This window comes from Molothrus ater, chromosome 15 (genome assembly GCF_012460135.2).
Source record: "Molothrus ater isolate BHLD 08-10-18 breed brown headed cowbird chromosome 15, BPBGC_Mater_1.1, whole genome shotgun sequence".
Classification (NCBI taxonomy): Eukaryota; Metazoa; Chordata; class Aves; order Passeriformes; family Icteridae; genus Molothrus; species Molothrus ater.
The window spans coordinates 2,729,733-2,753,177 of NC_050492.2; the positions used below are offsets into that span (position 1 = coordinate 2,729,733).

At 55.4% G+C, this 23,445-nt stretch overlaps 2 protein-coding genes across 2 annotated transcripts; both read left to right on the top strand.

Annotated features, from left to right (window-relative positions):
• The first annotated feature begins 16 nt into the window (after positions 1 to 16).
• LOC118692153 (histidine--tRNA ligase, cytoplasmic) lies at positions 17 to 12,097 on the top strand. Its single transcript, XM_036391797.2, has 13 exons — positions 17 to 131; positions 815 to 904; positions 2,501 to 2,620; positions 2,763 to 2,858; positions 3,578 to 3,703; positions 5,664 to 5,771; positions 7,419 to 7,517; positions 8,540 to 8,633; positions 8,771 to 8,898; positions 8,982 to 9,224; positions 10,332 to 10,448; positions 10,814 to 10,960; positions 11,592 to 12,097. The coding sequence occupies exons 1-13, from the start codon at positions 54 to 56 to the stop codon at positions 11,649 to 11,651; spliced, it is 1,506 nt and encodes a 501-aa protein (XP_036247690.1). The 5' UTR covers positions 17 to 53; the 3' UTR covers positions 11,652 to 12,097.
• A 6,875-nt stretch (positions 12,098 to 18,972) lies between these two features.
• On the top strand, positions 18,973 to 23,424 carry APBB3 (amyloid beta precursor protein binding family B member 3). Its single transcript, XM_036391927.2, has 12 exons — positions 18,973 to 19,103; positions 20,049 to 20,239; positions 20,578 to 20,654; positions 20,891 to 20,948; positions 21,123 to 21,263; positions 21,611 to 21,738; positions 21,854 to 21,859; positions 21,943 to 22,057; positions 22,143 to 22,230; positions 22,385 to 22,468; positions 22,600 to 23,024; positions 23,124 to 23,424. Exons 1-12 carry the CDS (start codon positions 19,055 to 19,057, stop codon positions 23,343 to 23,345), a joined length of 1,584 nt encoding a protein of 527 aa, XP_036247820.1. The 5' UTR covers positions 18,973 to 19,054; the 3' UTR covers positions 23,346 to 23,424.
• Positions 23,425 to 23,445: the final 21 nt, after the last annotated feature.

Sequence of the window (23,445 nt, forward strand, 5' to 3'; positions counted from 1 at the left end):
GCGGCAGCGGCGGCGCGGGAATTGCGCGTGCGCGGGGCGGGCGCGGCTTCGCCATGGCGGAGGAGGCGGCGGTGCGGGCCCAGGCGGAGACCGTGCGGAGGCTCAAACAGGACAAGGCCGATGCTGACGAGGTGCGGGAGCTCCGGTGCTCCCGGAATGGGGTGCCGGGGGAGCAGCAGTATGGCTGGGAGCGGCGGGGAATGAGAACGGGGGCCGTGTTGGGATGGGCAAGAGGGGCTTGGGGGAGCTGCGGGCACCGGTGCTGGGCAGGGAGAGGGCGGCGGGGCTGAGGGTGGGGGGAGAACTGGGAGTGCCGGTGTGGGGACGCTCGGGCCTGGGCTGGCGGCATTGGGAAGAGGGGTCGGGAAGGGTGGGAGTGCAGCGCTGGGAAATGGAAGGGCTGAGGGTGCAGAGGAGACTCGTGGTGGGAACCAGGGATAGCGGTGTTAGATGGAAGGGAAGGATGCTTGGGAGGAGGATGCTGGAAACAGCTGATGCTGGTGCGTGTAGCAGGAGCTGGTGGTGGTGGGGATAGGAATGGGGACGTAGCTGTGGGTGGCAATGGAGGTCGTGGGAGTCAGGGAATGGTGGGGGTGTTTGCGTTGCTGAGATAGGGGTGCTTGTTTGAGAAGTGGGAAGTGCTGGAGAGGAGCAGGGAATGTCCCTCTGGTTGCTGAGAAACTGGGAATAGTGGGTGTATTGAGGCTGTGGAGTCCAGGTGCGCTGGGAATGCTGGGGTTGAAGGTACTGGGGAAGGCATGGGCTGGGGCTGGTGGGTGGTCTTATCCCCAGCTCCCTCCTTCTCCATCCCCAGATTGCAAAGGAAGTTGCAAAGCTGCTCGAGATGAAGGCGCAGCTGGGGACAGATGACGGGAAGCACAAGTTTGTGCTGAAGACCCCAAAGGTAACTCCCCTCTCCTGTGCCCCTCTGTGTGCATGTCCTCCTCCACACACACAGCCAGCACCCCCCACACTTCTGTGGGCCAAGGTCCAGCATGGCCACACCTGTCTTTGTTCACATTTCTGTTTCCACTTTCACTTTTAGCAGCAAGGGGGAGAGGGATGAAAACATTTCCTGACAGCATTCAGCCCGGATACTCACTACCTTAGAGACTTCTGGGTGCTTCTGTGACATTCCAACCACTGCTGGTGTCGTCAGGAAATTCCCTCCTAATTATTGTAGGCCCTCAGTGTGAGAGGGCTCATATCTGTCCTTGGTCTGAGAGGCTCATTTACTGAACAGGTCTGGCCAGCTGCTGGAATTTATGTCCTCTGTTGGAAGGACCCTTCCTTTACAAGTGGTTTTTCAGCCTCCAGGCCCCTAAGAATAGTGTCCATAATGCAATTTCTGCTGAAATACTTTGTAACCTGAATGTTTCACCACTGGCAGCTGATCAGAGACCACCTGCTCCCATGCTGTGCTGTGGAGACAGTTATGAATCTGTTCACAAACAAACCAGGCTATGGTGATGCCACTGACATAGGAAATCATAGACACATGGAGTGGTTTGACCTTAAAGCTCATCTTGTTCCACCCCCTGCCATGGCAGGGACACCTTCCACTATCCCAGGTTGCTCCAAGCCCCATCCAGCCTGGCCTGGGACACTTCTAGGGATGGGGCAGTCACAGCTTCTCTGGGCAACCTCACAGGGAAGAATTTATTCCCAATATTTAAAAGTCTCAAAACTGTCCCTTTGTCTATTTCCTTTATGATATGTTTTGTTGAATGTAATTGTGGTGTGATGCCTGGAAAGTGGAAGGGTATTTCACTGTTTTAAAGTGTGGAGAAAGGGATTATGCAGCTCAATTGTGTTTCCAGCCTATCTCAGGCTTGCCAAAGGCAGCTGAAGGCCACCTGAGTGATCTGTGGGTGGGGGTGCTTCCTCCTGCCTAACAGGTGTTTGTAAAGTGGAAGTTGGAGGTCTAGCTAATAACAATGATTTTATGCTACTGAGAGCATGAAGGTGGGTCATTGAAATAATTCAGTGATCCTTGACACCAAAGAAATGGAAAGGGTGCATGGCCCTGTGAATTGTAGACAGACATTTCACAGGTGTTGCATTTTGAAAGGTGATTTTTCTCTCTGTTTGGTAAGTGCAGAGCTGATGGTTATTGCACAGTTTCAGAGCATGTCTGTCCTCTGTTTCCACCTTTGGGGGGGCTCACTGGGCAGGGGTCTGGCTAACAGGTCTGCATCAGAGCTGAGGACAGGTCCTGGTTGCACTGTCAGGCTCGAAAGCACTGAACTCTGACTGCTGGATCTGTTTTATCCCCTTTCTTTCCTGTACTGTGAAACTCCTGACTTAGGTTTCACTCTGCAGACCATGGCAGACTCTGTCTGAGCTGTGTCCTGATGTTTTCCAACGTTTTTAGTGCTGTTTACCAATATCTGGTGTCTGGACCTGCTCTCTCTGGTTTTGTTAGCAATATGGCAGCATCTTTCTCATGTCATGCCTCTAAGCCAAAGTATCCTTTGCTCCTTTTGTTCCCTCACCCCAGGGCACCCGGGATTTTGGCCCCAAGGAAATGGCCATCCGTGAGAGGGCCTTCAAAGCCATCATCTCCTGCTTCAAGCGCCACGGGGCCGAGGTCATCGACACGCCGGTGTTTGAGCTGAAGGTGGGTGAGGACACAGCAGGCTGGCTGAGAGCTGAGTTTCCTTCCCTTCCTAGGCATTCTCCCTTTCTCTCCTTGCTTTCTGTGTGCTCTGGAGCTGATCCCTGTCACTGAAGATGCTGTTTGTTTGTGTGTTTTGTTGTAGGAGACACTGACAGGGAAATACGGGGAGGACTCGAAGCTCATCTACGATCTAAAGGATCAGGGAGGAGAGCTGCTGTCCCTGCGCTATGACCTGACAGTATCCTGCCACAGCTGGTGCTGAGGGGCCTTGGCAGCCCTCCTTTTGGGGTAGCACTGTCCTGAGGGGGAGGAGGGACCCCAAACTGACAGGAGAGCATGAGCAGGCAGTGTGGTTCAGTGGTGCAGAACCCTTGCTTGGTTATTTACTCTGCATTGCTTCTGTTTGGTGAAGGAATGCATAGAATCATGGAATATCCTGAGTTGGAAATGACCCCAAGGATCATTAAGTCCCACTCCTGACCCTGCACAGGACACTCCAGCCAAGTGCCTGAGAGCATTTTCCAAACACTCCTTGAGTTCTCTCAGGTCTGGTGCCATGACCACTTCCTTGGGGAGCCTGTGCCCGTTCCCAACAACCCTCTGGGGGAAGAACCTTTTCCTGGCATCCAGCCTGACCCTCTCCTGACACAGCTTCATGCCCCATGTGTGTGGAAGTACAGAAGATCTGTGTGAGTGTGGTTTCTCCAGGCAGGATTCCCAGAGCAGGCTGCTGCAGTACACAGCCCATGTCAGACTGAGATCCAGGCCAAGGTACTGCTGGAAGAATCCTCAAGGGACACTTGGAGGCAGCATGTGGAGACCCTGGGGAGCTGGGATAAATCCAGCTGTCTCTTAGCAGTTCTTTGCTGTGTGGGAGGCAGTGAGGACCCAGTGCTGCCTCTGACTGACAACTGGGGGGATGATCCCTTCTCGTGTTCATCCTGAACTCTGTCTCAGGTGCCCTTTGCTCGCTACCTGGCCATGAACAAGATCACCAACATCAAGCGCTACCACATTGCCAAGGTGTACAGGAGGGACAACCCGGCCATGACCCGGGGCCGCTACCGCGAGTTCTACCAGTGTGTGAGTGTGGGCAGGGACACTGCTGGGACAGGCTCTGGGCTGGGCAGTGCCTGTGGACACATAGCACTGTCAAAATAACAGCTGTGTTACCCTTCCCTGTGCCTGTGGAAAGCTCTGAAGGATCCACTAATCTTCTCCTTAGTGTGTCCTTATGAGTGTGAAAAACAACTGGAGAATGGGAGAGTGGGTGTGACAGCTGTGGCACAGTGCTGGCGTGGTGTGGAACTTCATAGAGCCCCCAGGTATCACCTCCTTTGCACTGTATGGGAGGGCAGCTCCTTGCTCCATCCCACAGTGCTTGCTGGATGGGTGGTGGGGAAGAATTTCCTTCTGATCCCAAATCTGGAAAACAGTTCAGCTCTGCGTGTGTTAGCAGGACATACCGACCAGGCAAGGCAGTAACATACCGTACTTCCCCTTCCATGTTTACTCAGTTTTAACTTCAAAGGAAGGGAAAACCCAGAGGCCAAATTACAGAACAAGTAACAAAACAATTTCCTTCATGGCTCTCTCAGGGTAGCCCTAGGGAACAACAGCTTTGCTCTGCTCTACTGACACAGTCCCCAGAGACTCATATTGCAAACTATTTATTTTGTTTGAGAATATTCCTATTTCATTATACAACCCTTGGGAATACCTTCCAGCTTTGGCTTGGTGATTCCTGTTTCCAGATGACTTGGGGTCATTGCCTCCTGTCTCATCTACTCCAAGATCTCACTCCTAGGATAGCTATAAATGGTCTCCTAATATCCAGGCTAAATTTATTTGTATCTGATTGTTTCCTTCCTCTAGTTTAAAGAGTTCAGCTCTTAAAATACTAGCTATCATCCCTTGATATCTATTCTTCCCCTTTCCCAGGTAAACATTTGGGAAATGTTTAGAGAAATCTTCCCCTCCTTAGACCATATAAATCAAGCTCTGTTACCTCTGCTACCTTCTCTCCTTGGATATGTTTTCATTCTTTTCTCAGCCTAGGACCTTTTCCTGCAGCTTTTCTTCAATATAATTTACCAGCCCCTGTTTTTTTTTTTTCAATGACATTTCATCTGTGCCATTTACAGCGATATCAGCACTTTCCTGACTTCCTGTACACTTCCTGTACTTCCTCACCCAACTTTCCCAAGGATTGCATCAGCCCTTTTTGCACTCAGCTGATCAGGAATTAACTGTGTGATCTCATCTCTTCCTCCAATGCCCCTGTTTATTTTGAGAGCTTGGTGAAGCCCTATTGAAATATATCCACATAACGAAAAGTATTCTTGAACCCAAAATCTCACAGAAGACTTTCCATTTGGGGATTCCTAAACAGGAATTGAAGATGGGCTCTCTTGCTTCTGTGTTTCATTTCTCTCTGAACACTGATGTTGTTTCCAGTCATGGGATACCAGCCTATTAAAGCTTCTTGATATTGGGCTTTGGTTCTTCTATGTGTTAGTTCACGTGGTGATCTCTGGTGGGGACCACTCAGGGTTCCTGATTGCTTTTTCTGTCTTAGCAGTTGAAACTCTGGTTTTCCTTCTTCTGCCTTCCCTAATCATTAACTTGGTTGGCATGTGCATTAAAAAAAGCATCCTAAGAATCAAGGCCAAACATTTGGCATTTAGGTCATAGCAAATGAGAAGTAATTTTTCCTCTTCTTTCTGGTTCCTTTGTTCTGTTTATTTACTGCTGCTCCTCCTTTTGTTGTTTTTTGAGGATCTCTGTTTCAGAGTATCACACAGCAGCTGCAGTGTGCAAACTCTTTGAAGTGCAGTGGACATGAGAGCACTGCTGCCTTCCATGGTAGAGGCCCTTACCCACATCCTGTCCCTTCTGGACTGACTCTGTAAGGGATAATGCTCCCTGACATCCCAGTTCTGTAGGGTTTTGTATACAAACTGCTGTTCCCAGCAGCTGAAGGTGTTTTTCTGCAGCCATGCTGTGGTGCTGAATTGCTCACTGCCTTTTCCTGTGCCCCCAGGACTTTGACATTGCCGGGCAGTTTGACCCCATGATTCCCGATGCCGAGTGCCTGAAGATTGTGCACGAGATCCTCAGTGACCTGCAGCTCGGGGACTTTGTCATCAAGGTGAGACTGGCTGGGTTCTCTGTGCCATGGTGGGAAGCATGGTCATTGTTCTGTGCTTTTACACAGTGGCACCTGCTCCCACTCTAAGGCCTGACCCAGAAGTTCATCCCTCTTCTCTGCCTGGAAGCTTCCCCTTGTGTTAAAGATTGGACCTCCACTTGGATTTGCTTTGAGCTGGGAATGACAGGAGTTTTCCTGAGGCTGCAGTCAGCAGAGTTCTCTCCAGAACTAACCGCAGTCCCTTGCAAAATTCCAGCAGCCAGCTACAATGATAGAATAGTCTGGGTTGGAAGGGACCTTAAATATAATCCAGTTCCATTACCCTGCCATGGGCAGGGATCCCTTCCACTATCCTAGGTTGTTTTAAGCCCTGTCCAGCCTGGTCCTGAGCCACTTGCAGGAGTGGGGCAGTCACAGCTTCTCTGGACAACCTGTGCCAGGGCCTCACCACCTCTCTAATAAAAAATGTCTTCCTAATATCTGTCTAAGCAGGTGATTGTCATATTCACTGCCTGCAGTAAAACAGGCTCTGGTCCAGGATTCCTGCCCTTATCCCAGCAGGGGTATCTGCTCTGTGTGTGTGGTGTTGCCTGCAGACTCCTGCCTTTCCACCGAGTCCTTTTTGGAGCTGAAGCATTTTCTAGACCAAGAGTTGTGCCCTACTGTAGGCTGAGCCTGCTATTTGCTTCCAGACATCTCTGTTCCCTTGGGATGGCAGCAGATGGTGCTCAGTGTGTAGGTGAGGCAGGATGGGAAGAGTGCACAGGTGCAGTAGAGCAATGGGTAGGAGTGCTGGATGCACAGGAGGGCAGTGGGATCTATGAGGGACCTGGAGCTGGGCCATTCCTGGGCACTGCAGGCTGGATGTTGTGCTCCTATTGCAGCCCCATGGAGCAGGGGCCAGGTACTTCCCCTTGCACCTGTCTCAGGTGAGATGAAGGAACTGGGTTTGGGCAGTGGTGCCTTTGAGGGTGCAGACACTCCTGCAGTGGGGAGCAACAGAATAACCTGCTGTGGTTATTCTTGTCTCCCACAAGGCACTTTCTGGTTTATGTTGATGCTGGAGGATTCCAAATTCCTGTGCAGTTTCTTTGTTCCTAACTAATTGTAGACATTCTCACTACCCATGGAAATGTTGAATGCGGCTGAGTCTTTGGCCTTAACTATGTGCTCTTACAGAGCATAATTAAGCTATAGAATTCACTATACTATAATTAAAAAAATAAATCCTCGTTGAAGATTTAATATAATCAGATTTCGCTTTTGTTTTAGGCTGATAGTGTAAGGTAATACTCTGAATTCATCTCCTTGGCTGTGGTCTGTTCCCGAGCTGGTTTTACATGTCCACATGAGGGGACTCATAGGCCCTGATGGTTTTTTTTCTCTGTTGAGTGGAGGTGTCTGGACAGCTCTAGAAAGAAATGGGATGGCTCTGCCCAGGCTTGGTAGATGTCAGTTGTGCTATTTGCTCTGCTCTGGGAAGCTCAGCTCCCCAAGAATGGGAAACAGAATTACAAATAGCAAAACCCCCCCCTTCACATACATCTCCTATATTCTCTTCCATGCTTAAAACTACAGGGAGTGAAGCAGGACAAGGCTGAAGCATCTGCTTGAGTTGATAATTCCTGATGTTCTCCCTTTCCCCAGGTCAACGACCGGCGCATCCTTGATGGGATGTTTGCAGTGTGTGGGGTTCCGGACAGCAAATTCCGAACCATCTGCTCCAGTGTTGACAAGCTGGATAAGGTATGGGCTGGCGCTCCAGGCTGCATCTGCTGCTGCTGGAGTCTCAGTGAATGAGCCATGGTCCATGAGAATTGGCTGCAAAATGCTGATAAGCATCCAGTTGTTCCCACCTTTCCCTGGAGGGGATAGTGCAGGGCACAGCATTCACATAGGAAGAGTGGATCCTCTGCTTTGTTATCCACTATCCCATGAGGTCCTGATAAAAAGAAAGGTGGGAGGGGGAAAAGTGCTCTTCACATAGGAGGTTCAATATCCCAAATCTTTACCTGCTCAAGGTGTTGGTGGTTATGAACCAGGCTCATGAAAACCTGCACCAAATTAGGCTAGGGCATGTTAAAACCAGCAGCTTGTGTGTCATCACATGTGGTCATGGTCCTTTGTTGAAGGGTGAACTGCCTTTTCCTGTGGAGGACTCATTAGGCAACTGGAGGGGGTCTCACTCACAGCCCTGTTAGCAGAGATGGATTGCAGAGGCATGACCAGAGTTTGGGGCTGTGTACGTGTGGAAAAGCAATGGAAGGGAGCACTGGGCTTCTTTCTGATGGGATCATTTCCTTGTGATTTATCTCAGGGCAGCTGGATGAGATCAAGATGTTGGTTCTCTAACTTGTGGTCAGTGAGAAGATGGCAGCATGTTAAGCTTCCACTGGGTTTTTTCCATTACCCAAGCAATACCTCACACCTTTCCAGGTGATTCCATGACCAGCAACATTTTCCTGAGTGGTGTTTATGACTAAGTACCTAACCAGGGAAACCACAGCAGCAAGATGGGTCTCAGACTTGGTGGTTATACAGTGCTGATATTTTATTCTGGCCAGAAATCAAACTAGAAGTATTTTTATAGGATTGAGATACAGACAGGCTGTGCAGAGTTACAAGAAATGGAGTTATGCACACATGACTGTGCTCTGAGAGCTGCTACTGCTGTCATGCACCTTCTAACCATGATGGTGGGATTCTGCCATGCAGAGGAGAGCCCATGTCCCTGGTGCAGTGGCTGATGCCCTTCTCTCCCCTCACAGGTGCCATGGGAAGAAGTGAGGAGTGAGATGGTGGGAGAGAAGGGGCTCTCTCCCGAGGCTGCCGATCGCATCGGGGAGTATGTCCAGCTCCACGGTGAGCACCAGGGGGTGCTGCCCTCGGCCTTGTTCAGGGCTGGGGATGGAAGGTGCAGGGCACAGCCCCGGCTGGCCGGGGCCACCGTGCCGGGTGCTGCTGCCCTGGCACAGCTGAGGCACGGCTGGTCCTCACAGGTGGGCTGGACCTGATCGAGCAGCTTCTCCAGGACCCAAAGCTATCCCAGAACAAGGTGGCCAAGGAAGGGCTGGGGGACATGAAGCTGCTGTTTGAGTACCTGAGCCTGTTTGGCATCACAGGGAAGGTGAGGAGCTGTGGGGGCAGGAGGGGGAGCTGCCCCGCTGGGCCCCGAGCGGGCGGTGACGGGGCCGCCCTTGTGCCCCGCAGATCTCCTTCGACCTGAGCCTGGCGCGGGGCCTGGACTATTACACGGGGGTGATCTTTGAGGCTGTGCTGCTGCAGCAGGACAACGAGCACCTGGAGGAGCCGCTCAGCGTTGGCAGCGTGGCCGGAGGCGGCCGCTATGACGGGCTGGTGGGCATGTTTGATGCCAAGGGCCGCAAGGTGCCCTGCGTGGGGGTCAGCATCGGCATCGAGCGCATCTTCTCCATCCTGGAACAGAGACTGGAGGTGGGTGCCTTTGGTGCTGAGCTGAGCATGGTTAATCCCCCACTCCAGCAGATGCTGAAGTGAGTGTTCCTTGCCCCAGCCTTTGGAGAAGCCAGCCTGGCCAATGCTGTGCTCTGCACCAGGAGTCAGAAGCAGGATATAACCTCCAGTTCTCTCTGGCTTGGTGGATGGTATCTGAGGCTCCCACTGAAAACAAGAGCCTTCTTCCCACAGCCCTTAGACATGGCTTCTCCAGCTGCAGCTGGTGGGGGCACTTTAATCTTCAGCAGGGGCAGGTACCTTAGTGCTCCCCACTGCATTAGGCATCCACATGAGCCCACATCCTCCTCGGTGAGGCAGCAGCCTCACACATCTATTTGTCCTGCCTGTGGCACTGCAGAGACCAGACAGGTACCACATGTTCCAGGGCAGGAACAGCAGTGCCTCTAGGGGTTTCCCAGATAGATTTTTCCTCATCCCTGTCCTCAAAGTTGTACTGTTCTCCATTCCAATCAATGGGTGTTAAATAGGTCTTTGTAAGCTCCCAAAATGGGCTACATGTTCCCCTCCCCCAGAAGCCTGGTGTTAGTTCTCTCTCGGCAGCCAGACACAACTGGAATTTCTAAATAGAAACTGAATTCCTCCCCCACCACCTCCAGTCCTGGCCAGGTTTGTTCCTTTGCAGGTGACCTTTTAAAAGCTTCTCCCTTCAGCAAGGCAGCAGGGAAATGCCACATGGAGTATCCAACATCTGCCAGAGGGGCTGGTGGAGTATTCAGCTTGCTGCTGTTTAACCCATGGTTTGAACCTCAGCTGAAGAGCAGGCACCTGCCTGTGTCCACCTCTCCTGAGTGTGTTGCTTCTGAGCTGCTTGGAGCAGATATTTAGGAGGCCCTTGGGTGTGGAGAAACATGAGGGAGGCTGTGTTAAGCACGCATCATTGACAGTTGATTCTGCTCTAGGATGGGATCTGTGGGATTTCTCTGACTCTGAGTTAAGGCTGTTGATCCCTGAGCCCAGTCCTTTTCACTGCTAGATTGATGAGCTGAGTGGTGACCCATCCTGCCCATAGAATCTCAGGTGTCTTGGTGTGTCTGTGGCATCTTCTGGGTCTTGTCCCCTGTCTAGGCCTCTGAGGAGAAGATCAGGACAACAGAGACACAGGTGCTGGTGGCCTCTGCCCAAAAGAAGCTCCTTGAAGAGCGACTGAAGCTCATCTCCGAACTGTGGGATGCTGGAATCAAGGTATGACTGGCTGATGGCAAAGCCAAGAGCTGCCTGGTTCACTCTGTCTGGGAATGGAGCAGATCTGGCTTTGCTTTGGGCAGGAGTTACAGGGAGCAGGTGGGGAGCAGACACTGCCTTCCTGAATGGAGCCTTCCTCTTCTCAGTGTCCCAAATCATGGGCTCTCCAGGAAGGGCTGGGCAGCAGGACTTGGTTAGCCCTGTAACTGCAAGGCCTTGTGGAAGCTGGTGCCCAGCCTTCTCCAGGAGTCCATCCTGTCCCCACCACACAACCTCACACTCACCAGACTGGCCCAGCAGTGCCTGCTTGAAGGGGTCCAGTGAAACATCCCAGTTTGATGATTTGTGCTCTGGCTTTCTCCCAGGCAGAGATGCTGTACAAGAAGAACCCCAAGCTGCTGAATCAGCTGCAGTACTGTGAGGAGACAGGCATCCCTCTCGTTGCCATTGTGGGTGAGCAGGAGCTCAAAGATGGAGTTGTCAAGCTGCGGATCGTGGCAACCAGGGAGGAGGTACGGCCTGTGGCACGGTGGGGTTGGCTATGTGACCCTTCAGCCCAACCCTCCAGACCCAGTGGTGTTTCCAGCAAGTTCTCTAACACCCCATATTTCAGTTCCTTGCCCCATGCAGCTCCCTGGAGTCATGGAGTGCTGTTGTGTCCAGCTCTGGGGAGTTTCCTATCACGTGGCCTCCTTGAACTGCTCAGTTCAGGAGCCTGGAGCATGCAGGGGTGATTCAGTGGTGCTCTTGGAATGAGTGAGACTGAACAGAACTTGGTTAGCCCTGAACTGCAGGGCTGCTCTGTGCCTGTTCCCTCAGGACAGATTCCCAAAACAGGCAGCACTGGAATCAGTGCCTAGGTCACTGGCTAAGATCACTGCATAGATCAGTAACCTAGGAGCCAATAGGAAAGTGTGGGAAGAGCATCTTTCTCACAACCATTATGCAGGAGAGGGTTTATTGGGGTTGCTGGTGTGTGCCTGCTCCTACAGGTTCAGCTCTGTGGCTACTGCAGCCCACCTGATCCCTGTAGAGAGGCTGGTGACACCTTGGTGTGACCTCCTGAGACACAGGGCCACGACTGTGGTGACGGGTCAAGCTGCTGGAGTTGTATTGAAGGAGCTTTTTGTTTCCCTCGTGTAGGTCAATGTTCGAAGGGAGAGCCTGGTGGAGGAGATCAGGATACGAACGAGTCAGTGTTAACCCTTCAGATGCCTCTGCTCCTTTGCTGGATTCCAGCTGACAGATCTCCTTCCATAAACGCCTTCACCAGGCTGTGCAGCAGTGGGTGGGGTGTCAGGGTGACTTTGAAAGCTGTATTTATTCTTGTCTTAAGCCCTTCCTTCCGTGGTGGGAGCCAAGAGGCTGCACTGACTCCTGTGCCATGCCCTGGCCCTTGAGATGTTGCTGGGAAGATGTTGTGGAAGTGGCTGTGGCAGATGCTGGCCGCACGAATGCCGCAGCGACCCATGGAGCAGCACGCTGGCAGCAGATCCCGGGGGTTTGGCTGCAGCTTCTTGTTCCCATCACTTTGAATAACCGTCCCAGCCCATCTCTCTGCTCTGGCTGCAGGGGGTGACCTTATCCCCAGCAACATGTAATGGCGCTGCTCCCAGAAACATAATAAATCTGTCTGTCCCCTGCTGTGACTCCTGTCTCTGCTTGCTGCTCGGGGCAGGGATTTGCTCACCTGCCTCGTTAAGCCCAAGCTCTTCTTTAAAGGTCATTGTGGATGTTTCTGCAGCCATAATGTTTCCTCCTCCCTCTGGATACCCCTGGTGCTGCCAACCCCTGTGACAGGTGCAGAGCCAAGCCCGACAGCCAGGTGGGGCTCCATGAGCGACCTCCCAGTCATGGGTGTGACAGAGCCCCCAATCTCCTGTGGGTGGCTCAGGGTCTGTCCCCTGGCCCCCTTCGCTGCTGAGCCACACATTTTACCTGACGTCCCTAAAACAGGTCAGTTTTTAAACCTGTGGCTCTCTAAACAAGGGTTAGACATGAATAAAGAAACAATGCATCTTTTCTGTGCATGAAAGGACAAGACAGGGGAGTGGCAGGGAAAGCGAGGTAAGAAAGGGCTAGGAAAAGGTAGGACAAGGAGGCAGAGGCAGAACAAGGCAAGGAAGGGGTATGCAAGGCCTCCCTTGTCAGACTTTGCCAACCCCTGCCTTGCCCCGTGGCCCGATGGGAGCTCTGTGAAGGGTTCTAAGGTTGCCTCGGGCCGGCGCTGCAGCTCTCACCTCTACTCGCGTCCGCGCTGCCGCACTGGCACCGGTGCTTACCTGTGCGCCGTATTTATAACCTCCTGTCGGCACAGCGCGGCCCGGCCCAGCCAATCACATTCACAGGGCATGCCCGGCTCAGCCAATCACATTCACAGGGCATGCCCGGCCCGCCTGTTCCCGCCCCGCTCATTTCCCTGAGCTCCACTCTCCCCTCAGGCCCTGCCTCTGCCGCTCCGGGAGCCGGCCCGGCCCGCTCCCCGCCGTCCCCTCCTTCCCCGGGGAGAGCTCTCAGCCGGGGCCCGAACGGGGAGCCCCCGCCGGCCCTTCCTGGGCCCCAGAAGCACCTGCCGCAGCGAGGCCGCGCCTCCGCCGTCTCCCGGAGCGGCGCCTCAGGCGAGCGGGGAGGCGGGGCCGGGCAGAGGAGCGGGGCCGCGGCTGAGCGGGCAGAGTTTGGCGGGAAGGCGGCCGGATTGAAAGGGCGGCTGAGATTGGACGAGGCGAATAAAGGCGGGCCGGGATTGGCCGGGCCGGGTGCCTCCTCAGTTCGTGTGGGCGGGGCTTGGGGGTCTGTGGGGAGCGGCCGAGGGAAGCCGGGAGTGCTCGGGGGTGAGGGCTGGAGGGCGAGGCCGGGAGCCCTTCCCGTGGGTTCCGGTGCCCCCAGGCGAGGCCGGGAGCCCTTCCCGTGCGTTCCGATACCTCCAGGCGAGGCCGGGAGCCCTTCCCGTGCGTTCCGATACCTCCAGGCGAGGCCGGGAGCCCTTCCCGTGCGTTCCGGTACCTTCGGGCGAGGCCGGGAGCCCTTCCCGTGGGTTCCGGTACCTTCGGGCGAGGCCGGGAGCCCTTCCCGTGCGTTCCGATACCTCCAGGCGAGGCCGGGAGCCCTTCCCGTGCGTTCCGATACCTCCAGGCGAGGCCGGGAGCCCTTCCCGTGGCGTTCCGATGCCTCCAGGCGAGGCCGGGAGCCCTTCCCGTGCTTTCCGATACCTCCAGGCGAGGCCGGGAGCCCTTCCCGTGGCGTTCCGGTACCTTCAGGCGAGGCCGGGAGCCCTTCCCGTGGGTTCCGGTACCTTCAGGCGAGGCCGGGAGCCCTTCCCGTGCGTTCCGGTGCCTCCAGGCGAGGCCGGGAGCCCTTCCCGTGGGTTCGGGTACCCCCAGGCGGTGCCGGGAAGGATCAGATAAACAAGGCATGGAACAGGCTGGCAAGGAGGGATTGGTACAGCGAGGCAAGGGAAGGAAATCAAGGCATAGGAGGGGAGGGGAAGGGAAGAGAAGAGAAGGGGAGGGGTGGTGGACAAGGCAAGTGAGAGCTTTGTAAGGCAAGGCAAGGGAGGGGTGGGGAGGAGAAGGCAGGTGAGCCGTAATCAATGGAGGGACAAGGTACATAAGGCAATTGAGGGAGTGGTTGAAAGGCGAGGTGAGGCAGTGCATGGGAACAGCACAGGCTCGGGGCAGAGGGGCTGGGAAGCTGCCCTGGAGGGAAAGGCCCTGGCAGTGCTGGCTCAGGGTGGCTGAACGTGAGGCAGAGTGTGCCCCAGAGGGTCAGGAGGCCATGGGCATCTGGCCTGTACCTGCTGTAGTGTGACCAGCAGGACCAGGCCAGTGAATTCCTCTCTGTCCTGGGTGAAACCACACTGGGAGTGCTGCATCCAGTTCTGAGCCTGTCACAGCAAGAAAGATTTTGAGGGGCTGTTGCATGTCCAGAGAAAGGAATGGAGCTGGGGAAGGGTCTGCAGTGTCAATCCTATGAGGAGCAGCTGAGGGGGGCTCAGGTTGGAGAAAAGGAGACTCAGGGACCTTCTCACTGTCTTCAACTCCCTGAGAGGGGTGGAGATCAGACTCTTCTCCCAGGGACAGGATAAGAGGAAATGGCCTCAAACTGCACCAGGGGAGGTTCCTGTTGGACATCAGGAGGAATTTTTTCATGGAAGGGATGGATAAACGCTGGAACAGGCTGCCCAGAGCAGGGGAAATCACCATCTCTGGAATTGTGCACAAAATACTCACTGCTCCAGTCTGGTTGACAAGGTGGTGGTTGGTCACAGGTTGGACTCAATGATTTTTGGAGGTACTTTTCAACCTTAATGCATGATAAAAAGGACAAAGAAGAGCATTGAAAACCGCCTTTGCTGATCTTTTCCATTTAGAATGTTTAATTACATTTTTAGACATTAATTTCTGTTTGCAGTTACACTTTTCTAAAGGTTGTGCATGTCAGCATTGGGCTGTTGAAATAAAAGCTTCCAGCAGGGTTAAAACTGGGAGCACAGCTAGTAAATATGAATTGAACCTTTTTAGTAAATGAAGTATCTACTTTCATCATTAAAATGAAAAGAAACCCAGATTTTTTGTTGTTGTTTGATGGCTCTGGTAATAACTAAAGAGAAAAGAACAAACCTAGTGCAATACAAAATATGAAACTTCACTGATTTCAGACATTGCCTCAATGGGCTGATTAACTGTTTCAAATGCTTAAACATGCAGAAATGTAGGTGATAATCTGGGTTTTACCTTAAAAATAAGGCCAGTGGAGCTTCCTCTTCATAAACTGCTGAATAGAACTATATTGCAGAGTCTTCAACTGAGAAAATTAAAATTAAATAGTGTTCTTATTAAAATGCTAAGTAATAACACCAGGCACTAATTCTTATCTGGTTTAAGTGAAGACAAAAGATATTTCTGAAGTGGAAGTTTGATGCTGATGCAACATTTCCCCCCATAAATTTATACCACTTAAGGTTTATATGTTTCCTTGTGATGCTTTCTAGCATGTACCTCAAGTCTTTTCTCATCATAACTATTAGGTGCTGGAACTAATTAATAAGAGAGCAGTACTGCTGCAAGGGAGGTCATTTAGATTTTAGTTTAAAGCAGTCAAAATGTGCTTAGAACCTCTTGATATAATGTCACATCTCTAGAAGGAATCCTGTAATTAGCAAAGGAAAGCAGCCAGTGGACACTGCTGGTCCAGTGGTTAAAGCTGCAGAGCTCTGACTGCTTTCTGCACTACCCTAAAGCTGTTTGGGGCCTGAGGTGCTGCTTCTGGGAAGCATCAGAACTGTCTCCAAGAAATTAGATGAAGCCAAGAGCAGCATTTATCTCACTAACACTCAACATTTTAGCTGCTGATTTTAAGTTCCTTTGAGAAGTTCCTCACATGGATTGTTTGTGTTCCAGAGCGTGTGCACTTCAAACTGGGAATGGATTTCCTCATCCTCAGTCCCCACCCCCAGGCTGCCTGAGATGGATTAGGAGTGGGTGACAGCAAAATTTAAATGTGTTATCTGAGTGTGTGTGAAGCAGCTTGAGAAATCGAGACTAGGGATACTTCTGCACTCTGTATCATCAGAGAGGTGTGAAATGATCAGAGGATATTAACAGCATTTCTTTAAAAAACTTAGAGGAGAGGCAGTGCTCCAGAGAGCTCTGTGGGCTATGGGGTGGAACTGCATAAACCAATTAAATCCACAGTGCCAATAGCTCACAGCAGCTCTGCAAATCAGGGCTGTTTACAGGAACCAGGCAGTAAAACAGAAAAGAAAAAAAATAAGGCCTACTGGAATTACAGTTTCAAATGTGATGCCCTGGGCTTTTTTCTTGGTTCCATAGATTTAGGGGGTTGACTTGGACCTGTCTTCATTCATCTTGTGGCCTCTTCCTTTGTCTCTGCTTGACTTGCACAACTTAGGTGGAAATAAGTGATGGTGGAAGCACAGAAACAGCTTAAACTGTGGTTTTTTCTGCCAGGTGGGGTGTTGGGACAGGGATATTTGATAACTACAGATAACTGAATCTGGGCTGTATAACATGATCTTGGGTTTCCAATAGCTGGGAGGAAGGTAGTGGAAAAGTAGAATTGCTACCTAATATTTCACTTGATTTCTTTATGAAGGGTTTTCATAACCTGAAAATTACTGATCTGTCACATCAGAAACCTCCTTCTACAGAGTGAATGAAGACATGCACCAGAAAAATTACCTGATGGGAAGTGGATATTTTCCTTGAGGGGGATTCTGTCTTTTGTCTCAGGAGCAGTGCAGAGAGAAACCTTGTATGTTTATCCCCTGGAAATTGGCATATACAAAAGATCTGGTTGGGAATCAAGTTATCTATTTTGTTATCTTAGGTAAAACTGAGCTGGGCCTGCTGAGATCTGGATCTGATTGCAGCTGTGGTTGTTTTCATGTAATGAGCCTCTTTAGGAGACTTTTGATCTGCAGCTGACAGATCTGAGAACCCAGACTGCTCCAAGGAAGCACGTGAGTGGTTTTTTATCTTTCTGAGGGAAGTGTCAAAGGGGCTGAGAGATCCCCCTTATATTGTGAAGAGATCTAGCTGGTGTTTGTACTAGGAAGAACAAATTCAATCTTTACAAGGAGAAATCTTACTCCCCTTGTCCAGGATTTCATCATTCAGGCCAGAAGAACAGTTTTGGTTTCTAACCCAGCACCAAAAATGACACTTGCCACTGTACCTCTACTTCAGGCACAAACCAAACCAAACCCAGATCTCTCACTCTTCAGGGCCAACCCCAGAAAATGATGACTTGTAGAGTTACAAGATGTCTCACACCTTTCCCTGAAAAGTATCATGGGTATAGGCTTTCCTTGTTCTTATCCTTACACTTTCCTTATCCTTTTCTTCTTTCGAACCACCAAAATGTTCCCCACTCTCAGACAGGCAGCTCTGAACAGGGAGCACCAGTGCAAAGATAAAGATGATGTAATGAGGGTCTAGGACAGCCTGCAGTGCTGGAGCCTGCTGCTGAGGCTGGCAAGCAGAGCTACCACTGCCCACACACCACCAGAACATTTCCTCTCTTTTCTTTCTGCCTTCCCATGCTTTTCCTCCCCTGGTCCCTCCCTTTCCCCTTCCCATGAAACATCCCATATGCCATTCCATACAATCCATAGGTTCTGCTCTGCATCATCCCAGATTTCTCCTCCCTTGCTCTAAGTCTGATACCAGCAGGGCTATCATCACCCTTGAGCTTCATGACATTGCCAGGAAAGAATTGCCTTCACCTTGGGCTTGGATGAGCCAGAGGAGGAGGGGGACAGTTTGTGTTGGGGTTGTTGCCTCCTGTCTGATGAGCTGAGTGTGGTTTTTGAAAGTGAAACGTGTGTTGAGATAAGGACAAGGAGAGATGTGCAGCAGAGGACACCAGAGCAATACCAGTCACCATGATGAACTTGGTCCCCCTTGGAAAAGGTGGAAGTCTGGGGAAAGCAGAAGTGGAGGTGACACCTGGGACTCCTCAGACACAGCTGAACTTAGGGAGCCATGAGCCTCCCCTGCTCGGCTGTGTGGGCTGGGTTAGGTCAGGAAAATAATGTCCCAAGGACACAGGGCTTGAATGGAGTGTTAGAAATCTGAGTAGCTCTGGACAGATGCAGAAGAAAAAGCCTGTATCCAAAAAATGAGCTGCCACCAGGAGACAGAAAATATTGTGGACAACTGCAAAACTGGATTATGGAGCTGGTGCTGTTCTCTGGCCAGGTGAGCAAGGTTAGAATGCATAAAAGAGAGGAAGTGTGTCACAAAATCAGGGGCATGTTACCCATGGAATGCATGAATGAGACCAAGCAAAGAAAGAGAGACCAAGCATGGAAAATTAATTCTGCACATCCAAAAATTGCTCTGAAGAAGAAAAGGTGGAGAGGCCATGAAGGACTGTCTGGAGTAGCCAGCTATAGCAACCTATCTTGGAATATTTCATCAGGCACCTGTAGCTTGGAAGGACTTTTTCCTGAGAGGTACTCAAGGAGCTCCATGGGGAATTCAGGTGTACAACAAATGTGTCCAGAACTTCTGTTCTTGTGTGCTAATCATCAGCCAAGATAGAATGGAAAGAAGTCTCAAACTGGAGATGCAAATCTTTTGGCCCCTGGTGAGAAGGGGAAGGTAACCAGCACGGACATTTGGGTGCCTCCAGCACTGGCTGATGGAGGCTGGACACAGGTGGAGGGGAATGGGCAGACCTGGGCATGAATGGAGAATGAACATGGGATAAACGTGGGTGGAGAGGAATGATGGTGAGGACAGGGAGGGGAATGGAGGAACCCTAAGAGCGGGTGGAGGGAAAGGGAACGAACCTGAGGGCACAAGGGGCTGACCTGGCTCTGCTGTCTATCGCACCAGAAACCTTTCCAGCCCCAAAATCCCCTTCCCTCCTCAGGATCCCACCCCGAGACAGACACACCCCAAGGGCCCCGGCCATCCCCGCCCTTCCCCAGCTCCGTCCGGGCGGTCCCCGCGCCCCCCCGGCCTCACTGCAGCCCCCGCCCCGGCCCGCCCCGGCCCCGCCCCTCCCGCCGCAGCCGCCGCGGCTCCGGGCCTGGGCAGGCGGCGGCGGGGGCGCCGCGCCGGGCGGGCGGCGGGGCCATGCTGGGCAAGGACTACATGCTGGCCATCGTCCTGGTCAACTGCGACGGTCAGCGCGGGCACGGCGGGCACGGGCACGGCCTGCGGGCTCAGGGGCGGGCCGCAGCAGCGGGGATGAGTTGTGGGGCCGGTGCCGGGCTGTGGGGCTCGAGTCGGGTTCTGAGCCGGGGTCGGGTTGCGGGGCCCGGGTCGGGTAGCGCGCCTGGGGTGGGGTTGCGGGGCCGATACCGAGTTGTGGGGCCGGGCCCCCAGGGTGGGAGCGGCGGCCGCGCCCGGCGCTGTCCGCGGTGCTGATCGGGGCCCGCGGCGTCCGGCCCGGCCCCGCCGCTCCCCGCCCCGCCAAGGTCGCCGGGAGCCCACCCGCTTCGGGGGCACCTCCATATCAACCTCCATATCTCCCCATCCCCGGAGCGCCCCCACCCTCCCAGCCCCCGGAGCCCCGCCCGGCCCCACAGCCCGGCCGGTCCGGGCGCGCCGCCCCCGCGGCCCGGGCTCGCTCCGGCCGTGCTGCGCCACGGGCTGGAGTCGGTGCCCGCGCAGGGCTGGGGGTGCGGGGCCACGGCGATCGCACCCTCCGGCTGCAGCCCCCGGGGCACCATCCTCTGCCCGGACCCCGGCGTGTGTCCCGGCCCCTTTCCCGGCCGAGGGCAGGGGAACGCTGGGCTGGCGGCCGCGGGCCGAGCCTGAGACTGGTGCCCCGCAGGGTTCCCGCCTGGCAGGCCCAGGCTGCCCCTGCCCGCTGTGCCCTGCCGGGGTTCTGCTGTCTCCCCGGGAGCCAGCGAGGCAGTTCCCTGCACTGGGGTCTGCCTCTGCTGCAGCCTCGCTGGCATCGTGCCACGTTCCCTCGCCAGGCTCCTCTCCCGGCCCATGCACCCAGCCACGCACCCAGAGGCCACCGCAGGACCGCTCTGCTGCTGGGCAAAGCTGTTGGCTGCTCAGGGCAGCTGCAAGATCTTTCTCCCCACCCCGTATTTCACACTCCCTCTCTGCACAGACAATCTCTGGAGCGACCAGAGCCTGGAGACAGACCCTGACCTTCCCCCAGGCTGGAGGAAAATCTGTGACTCTTTGGGTACCTATTACTGGCATGTGCCAACAGGCACGACACAGTGGCAGCACCCTGCACGCAGCACTGGCCCAGGAGGGCACACGGAGGCTGATGGAGATGACACAGTCCAGGGAAGGGTAGGGAATGTGGGCATGGGTGTGAGGGCTGGTGTTGGATTCCACCCCTGGCAGAATCCTGCTGAAGGGCCCTCTGGGCATGACTGGTCCAGTGCCCCCTTGGAGCACCCTGTCTGTGTGACTCTCAAGTCCTGCTCAGCCCATTCATGTCTGGGGTTGAGCCCTTTGAAAGGTTCCAGCAGGCCCCATCCTGGAGCTCATCCTAGTTGGACTCGACTACCCAGGACACTCACAAGCTTGTTGCAGTCCTGTAGTTGCAGTCCTGGGAGGGAGGGCTCCTACCTGGTGCCTCCTGACTGCCTCTCTTGCAGCTCTCACTCCTTTCCTCTTCTCTCCAGGAATGCCAGGGCCCTGCAGGGAAGCACTCAGCAAAGGACCGGCCCATTCCCAGCCCCATGGCTTCGCTGTCCCGGAGGTGGGGCTGTCCTTGTGCTTTGCTGGCTTGTTGATCCCTGAGCAGTGCTGGGCCCCGGTGCTGGCCCCAGAGCAGCCCCCCCTTGCTGAAACCAGCAGGACCATGCTGGGCACCCCATGGGATGCTTCCCAGCTGGTGGCATGGGGATCAGCTGGTTCCAGAGCATCCTGATGCTTCCCTGGGTGCCCCAGGAACACACAGAGGGAGCTTCCCCTCACTGCCCTGTCCCTCTGCAGGCACTCCCTGTCCTGGCATGGAGATGACTTCCAGCACAGCGCAGAGCCCGGCTCCAAGGTACTGCCAGCTTCACTGCCGCATCGTGGGCTGTGCTGGCAGAGGAGGAGGAGGGTGGCAGCTGGCAGGGACGTGGATGGGAGCCAGAGCAGGGGTGACCACTGTGGCTCAGTGAGGCGTGGGGACAGAGGTGGCTGTGCCAGGGGCACTGAAGCCCCTCGTGTCTCTGCTCAGTGCTTTGCTGTGCGCTCTCTGGGCTGGGTGGAGATCCCCGAAGAGGACCTGGCACCTGGCAAGAGCAGCATCGCTGTCAACAACTGCATCCAGCAGCTCTCCAACAGCAAGGGCCAGGGCTCTGCGGAGAACCAGGGCGAGGTAAGAGCCTGGGATGTTGCTGCCAGGCAGGGTCCCACCCCAAGGCTGCTGTTGCTGAGGCTGGACCGTGCTGGATGGGAGCAGGTGGTAGAGTCAACTCTCTACACACGGCATCCATCCGATGGTCTCAGGTAGAGCAGGTGGGCGGGACAGGGCTGTTCCTTGGGAACAGAGCCAGGGTGCCTGGGTGGGTCCCCACACAAGGGAACCGTAACTGGGAAGGGCAGGGCTGACCCCACAGCTGGGGCAGAGTAGGCTGCTGGGGAAGGGGTTTGCCTACACAGAGGTTGGGTGCTGGGGATGCCCAGGCTGTCTGCCAGGCTGAGGGAACCACTGCCCCTCTGCAGGGCCAGGACCTAGTGATGATTCTGAAGAAGGACACCATGAGCCTGGTGGACCCCTTGGACCGCAGCCTCATCCACCGCCAGCCCATCCTCAACATCCGTGTCTGGGGCGTTGGCTGCGACAACGGCAGGTGCCAGGGGCCAGGGCAGAGCTAGAGCCAGGGGGGTGGCTCTGCCCATCTGGGGGGAGGCACCCCAGCAGTGACCTGTCCCCTCTCCTCCCTCCCACTGCCACCACGGCTGCAGGGACAGGTAAGGGGGCACAGGGCTGGGGGGCAGTACGGGCAGGGGGCTGCCTCCGTCGGGGTCTCACTGCCTTGCTCGTGGCCTTGCAGAGACTTCGCCTTCGTGGCCAGTGACAAGGACACCTGCGTCCTCAAGTGTCACGTCTTCCACTGCAATGTGCCTGCCAAGGGCATCGCCAAGGCTCTGCATGAGATGTGCTCCAAGGTGGGACTCAGGGGCCACCGAGGGAGCGAGCATAGTCGGGGATCTCGGGGGTGAGGGGAGGCTCCGGGATCCCCGTCTCTTGCAGATCGTGGCCGAGCGAGCTGTAGCGAGCAGCAGGCTGCCCCGCGCTGCCACGCTGGAGCCCATCTCCGCCGAGGACCTGCCGCTGCAAGGTACCGACCCCAACACTGCCGGCTGCTCCCCCTGCCCACAGCCCGCCTGTGAGCCAGAGCCCTCTGGCTTGTCCGGCTGTTTTCCCCGGAGTCTTTGGGGATGTTGGGGGACACAGCGGGGGACACAGGGGTAGCCCGTCTCCCGTCCTGGCAGTGGATATCCTAGAAGCGGTGAGACAGTCGATGCAGACCTACGAGGCGCTGTACATCGGCAGCCTGCCCGTGCCCAGGGCCATGGGTAAGCGCCGCTGTTCCCCCGCAGTTGGGGGACGCCCAGGAAGCCCCTCCGTGCTGGAGACGGCCGGGCAGCCGTGCCCTGGTGCTGGGCAGCCAGCCGGGGCCGAAGGGATGGGGTGTCCCTCTCCCCAGGGATGGATGTGTTGAACGAGGCCATCGAGAAGCTGACGAGGCGCCCTGGGCGGGAGAACTGGACGCCCTCTCTCATCTACGTGTCGGACACGGCCATGAGGGTGCACCCGGCGCAGGTGGGGAGGGAGCAGGGGATTGCGGCCGGAGCGGGCACGGCGCTGCCCCCGGCAGAGCGGTCCTGGGGGGCGGCAGGGCTGCCCGGGCGGCGGCCGGGGCTGGATGGGCCCGCGGGGTCCCCGCAGGAGCCCGAGGAGGCGGCGCACATCTGGGAGTGCCAGGTGCGGTACGTGACCTTCCTGGGGGTGGGCCGGGACGCGCACACCTTCGCGCTCATCGTGGACACGGGGCGACGCTTCCAGTGCGCGGCCTTCTGGTGCGAGCCCGACGCCGGCACCATCTCGGAGGCGGTGCAGGCCGCCTGCATGGTGAGCACCGGCGGCACCGCGGCCGGGCACGCCCCGCCCGGGGGAGGCCGGGCTGTCCCCGGTGCCGAGTGCCCCGCGCTGCCTCTCGTGTCCCCGCAGGTGCAGTACCAGAAGTGCCTCGTGGCCGCCGCGCCGGGGACGAAGGCGAAGAGCACGGCCGGGCGGGGCCGGGCCGGGCCGGCGGCCGCGGGGGACGCTGCCCGCGGGGCGGCCAAGGCGGGGGGGGGCGGCGGCGGGGCGGGGGCCGGGGCCCGCAAGCGGGGACTTTTCTCCTTCCTGGAGGTGTTCCGCCTCCGGCGGGCCCTCCTGCACAGCCCGTAGCGGGCCGAGCCGGGCCGGGGCCGGGGCCGGAGCCGCCGAGGAGGAGCCCCCGGCCCCGACCCCGGCCCAGCCCCGGCCCCGGCCCCCGCCCCGAGCGCGG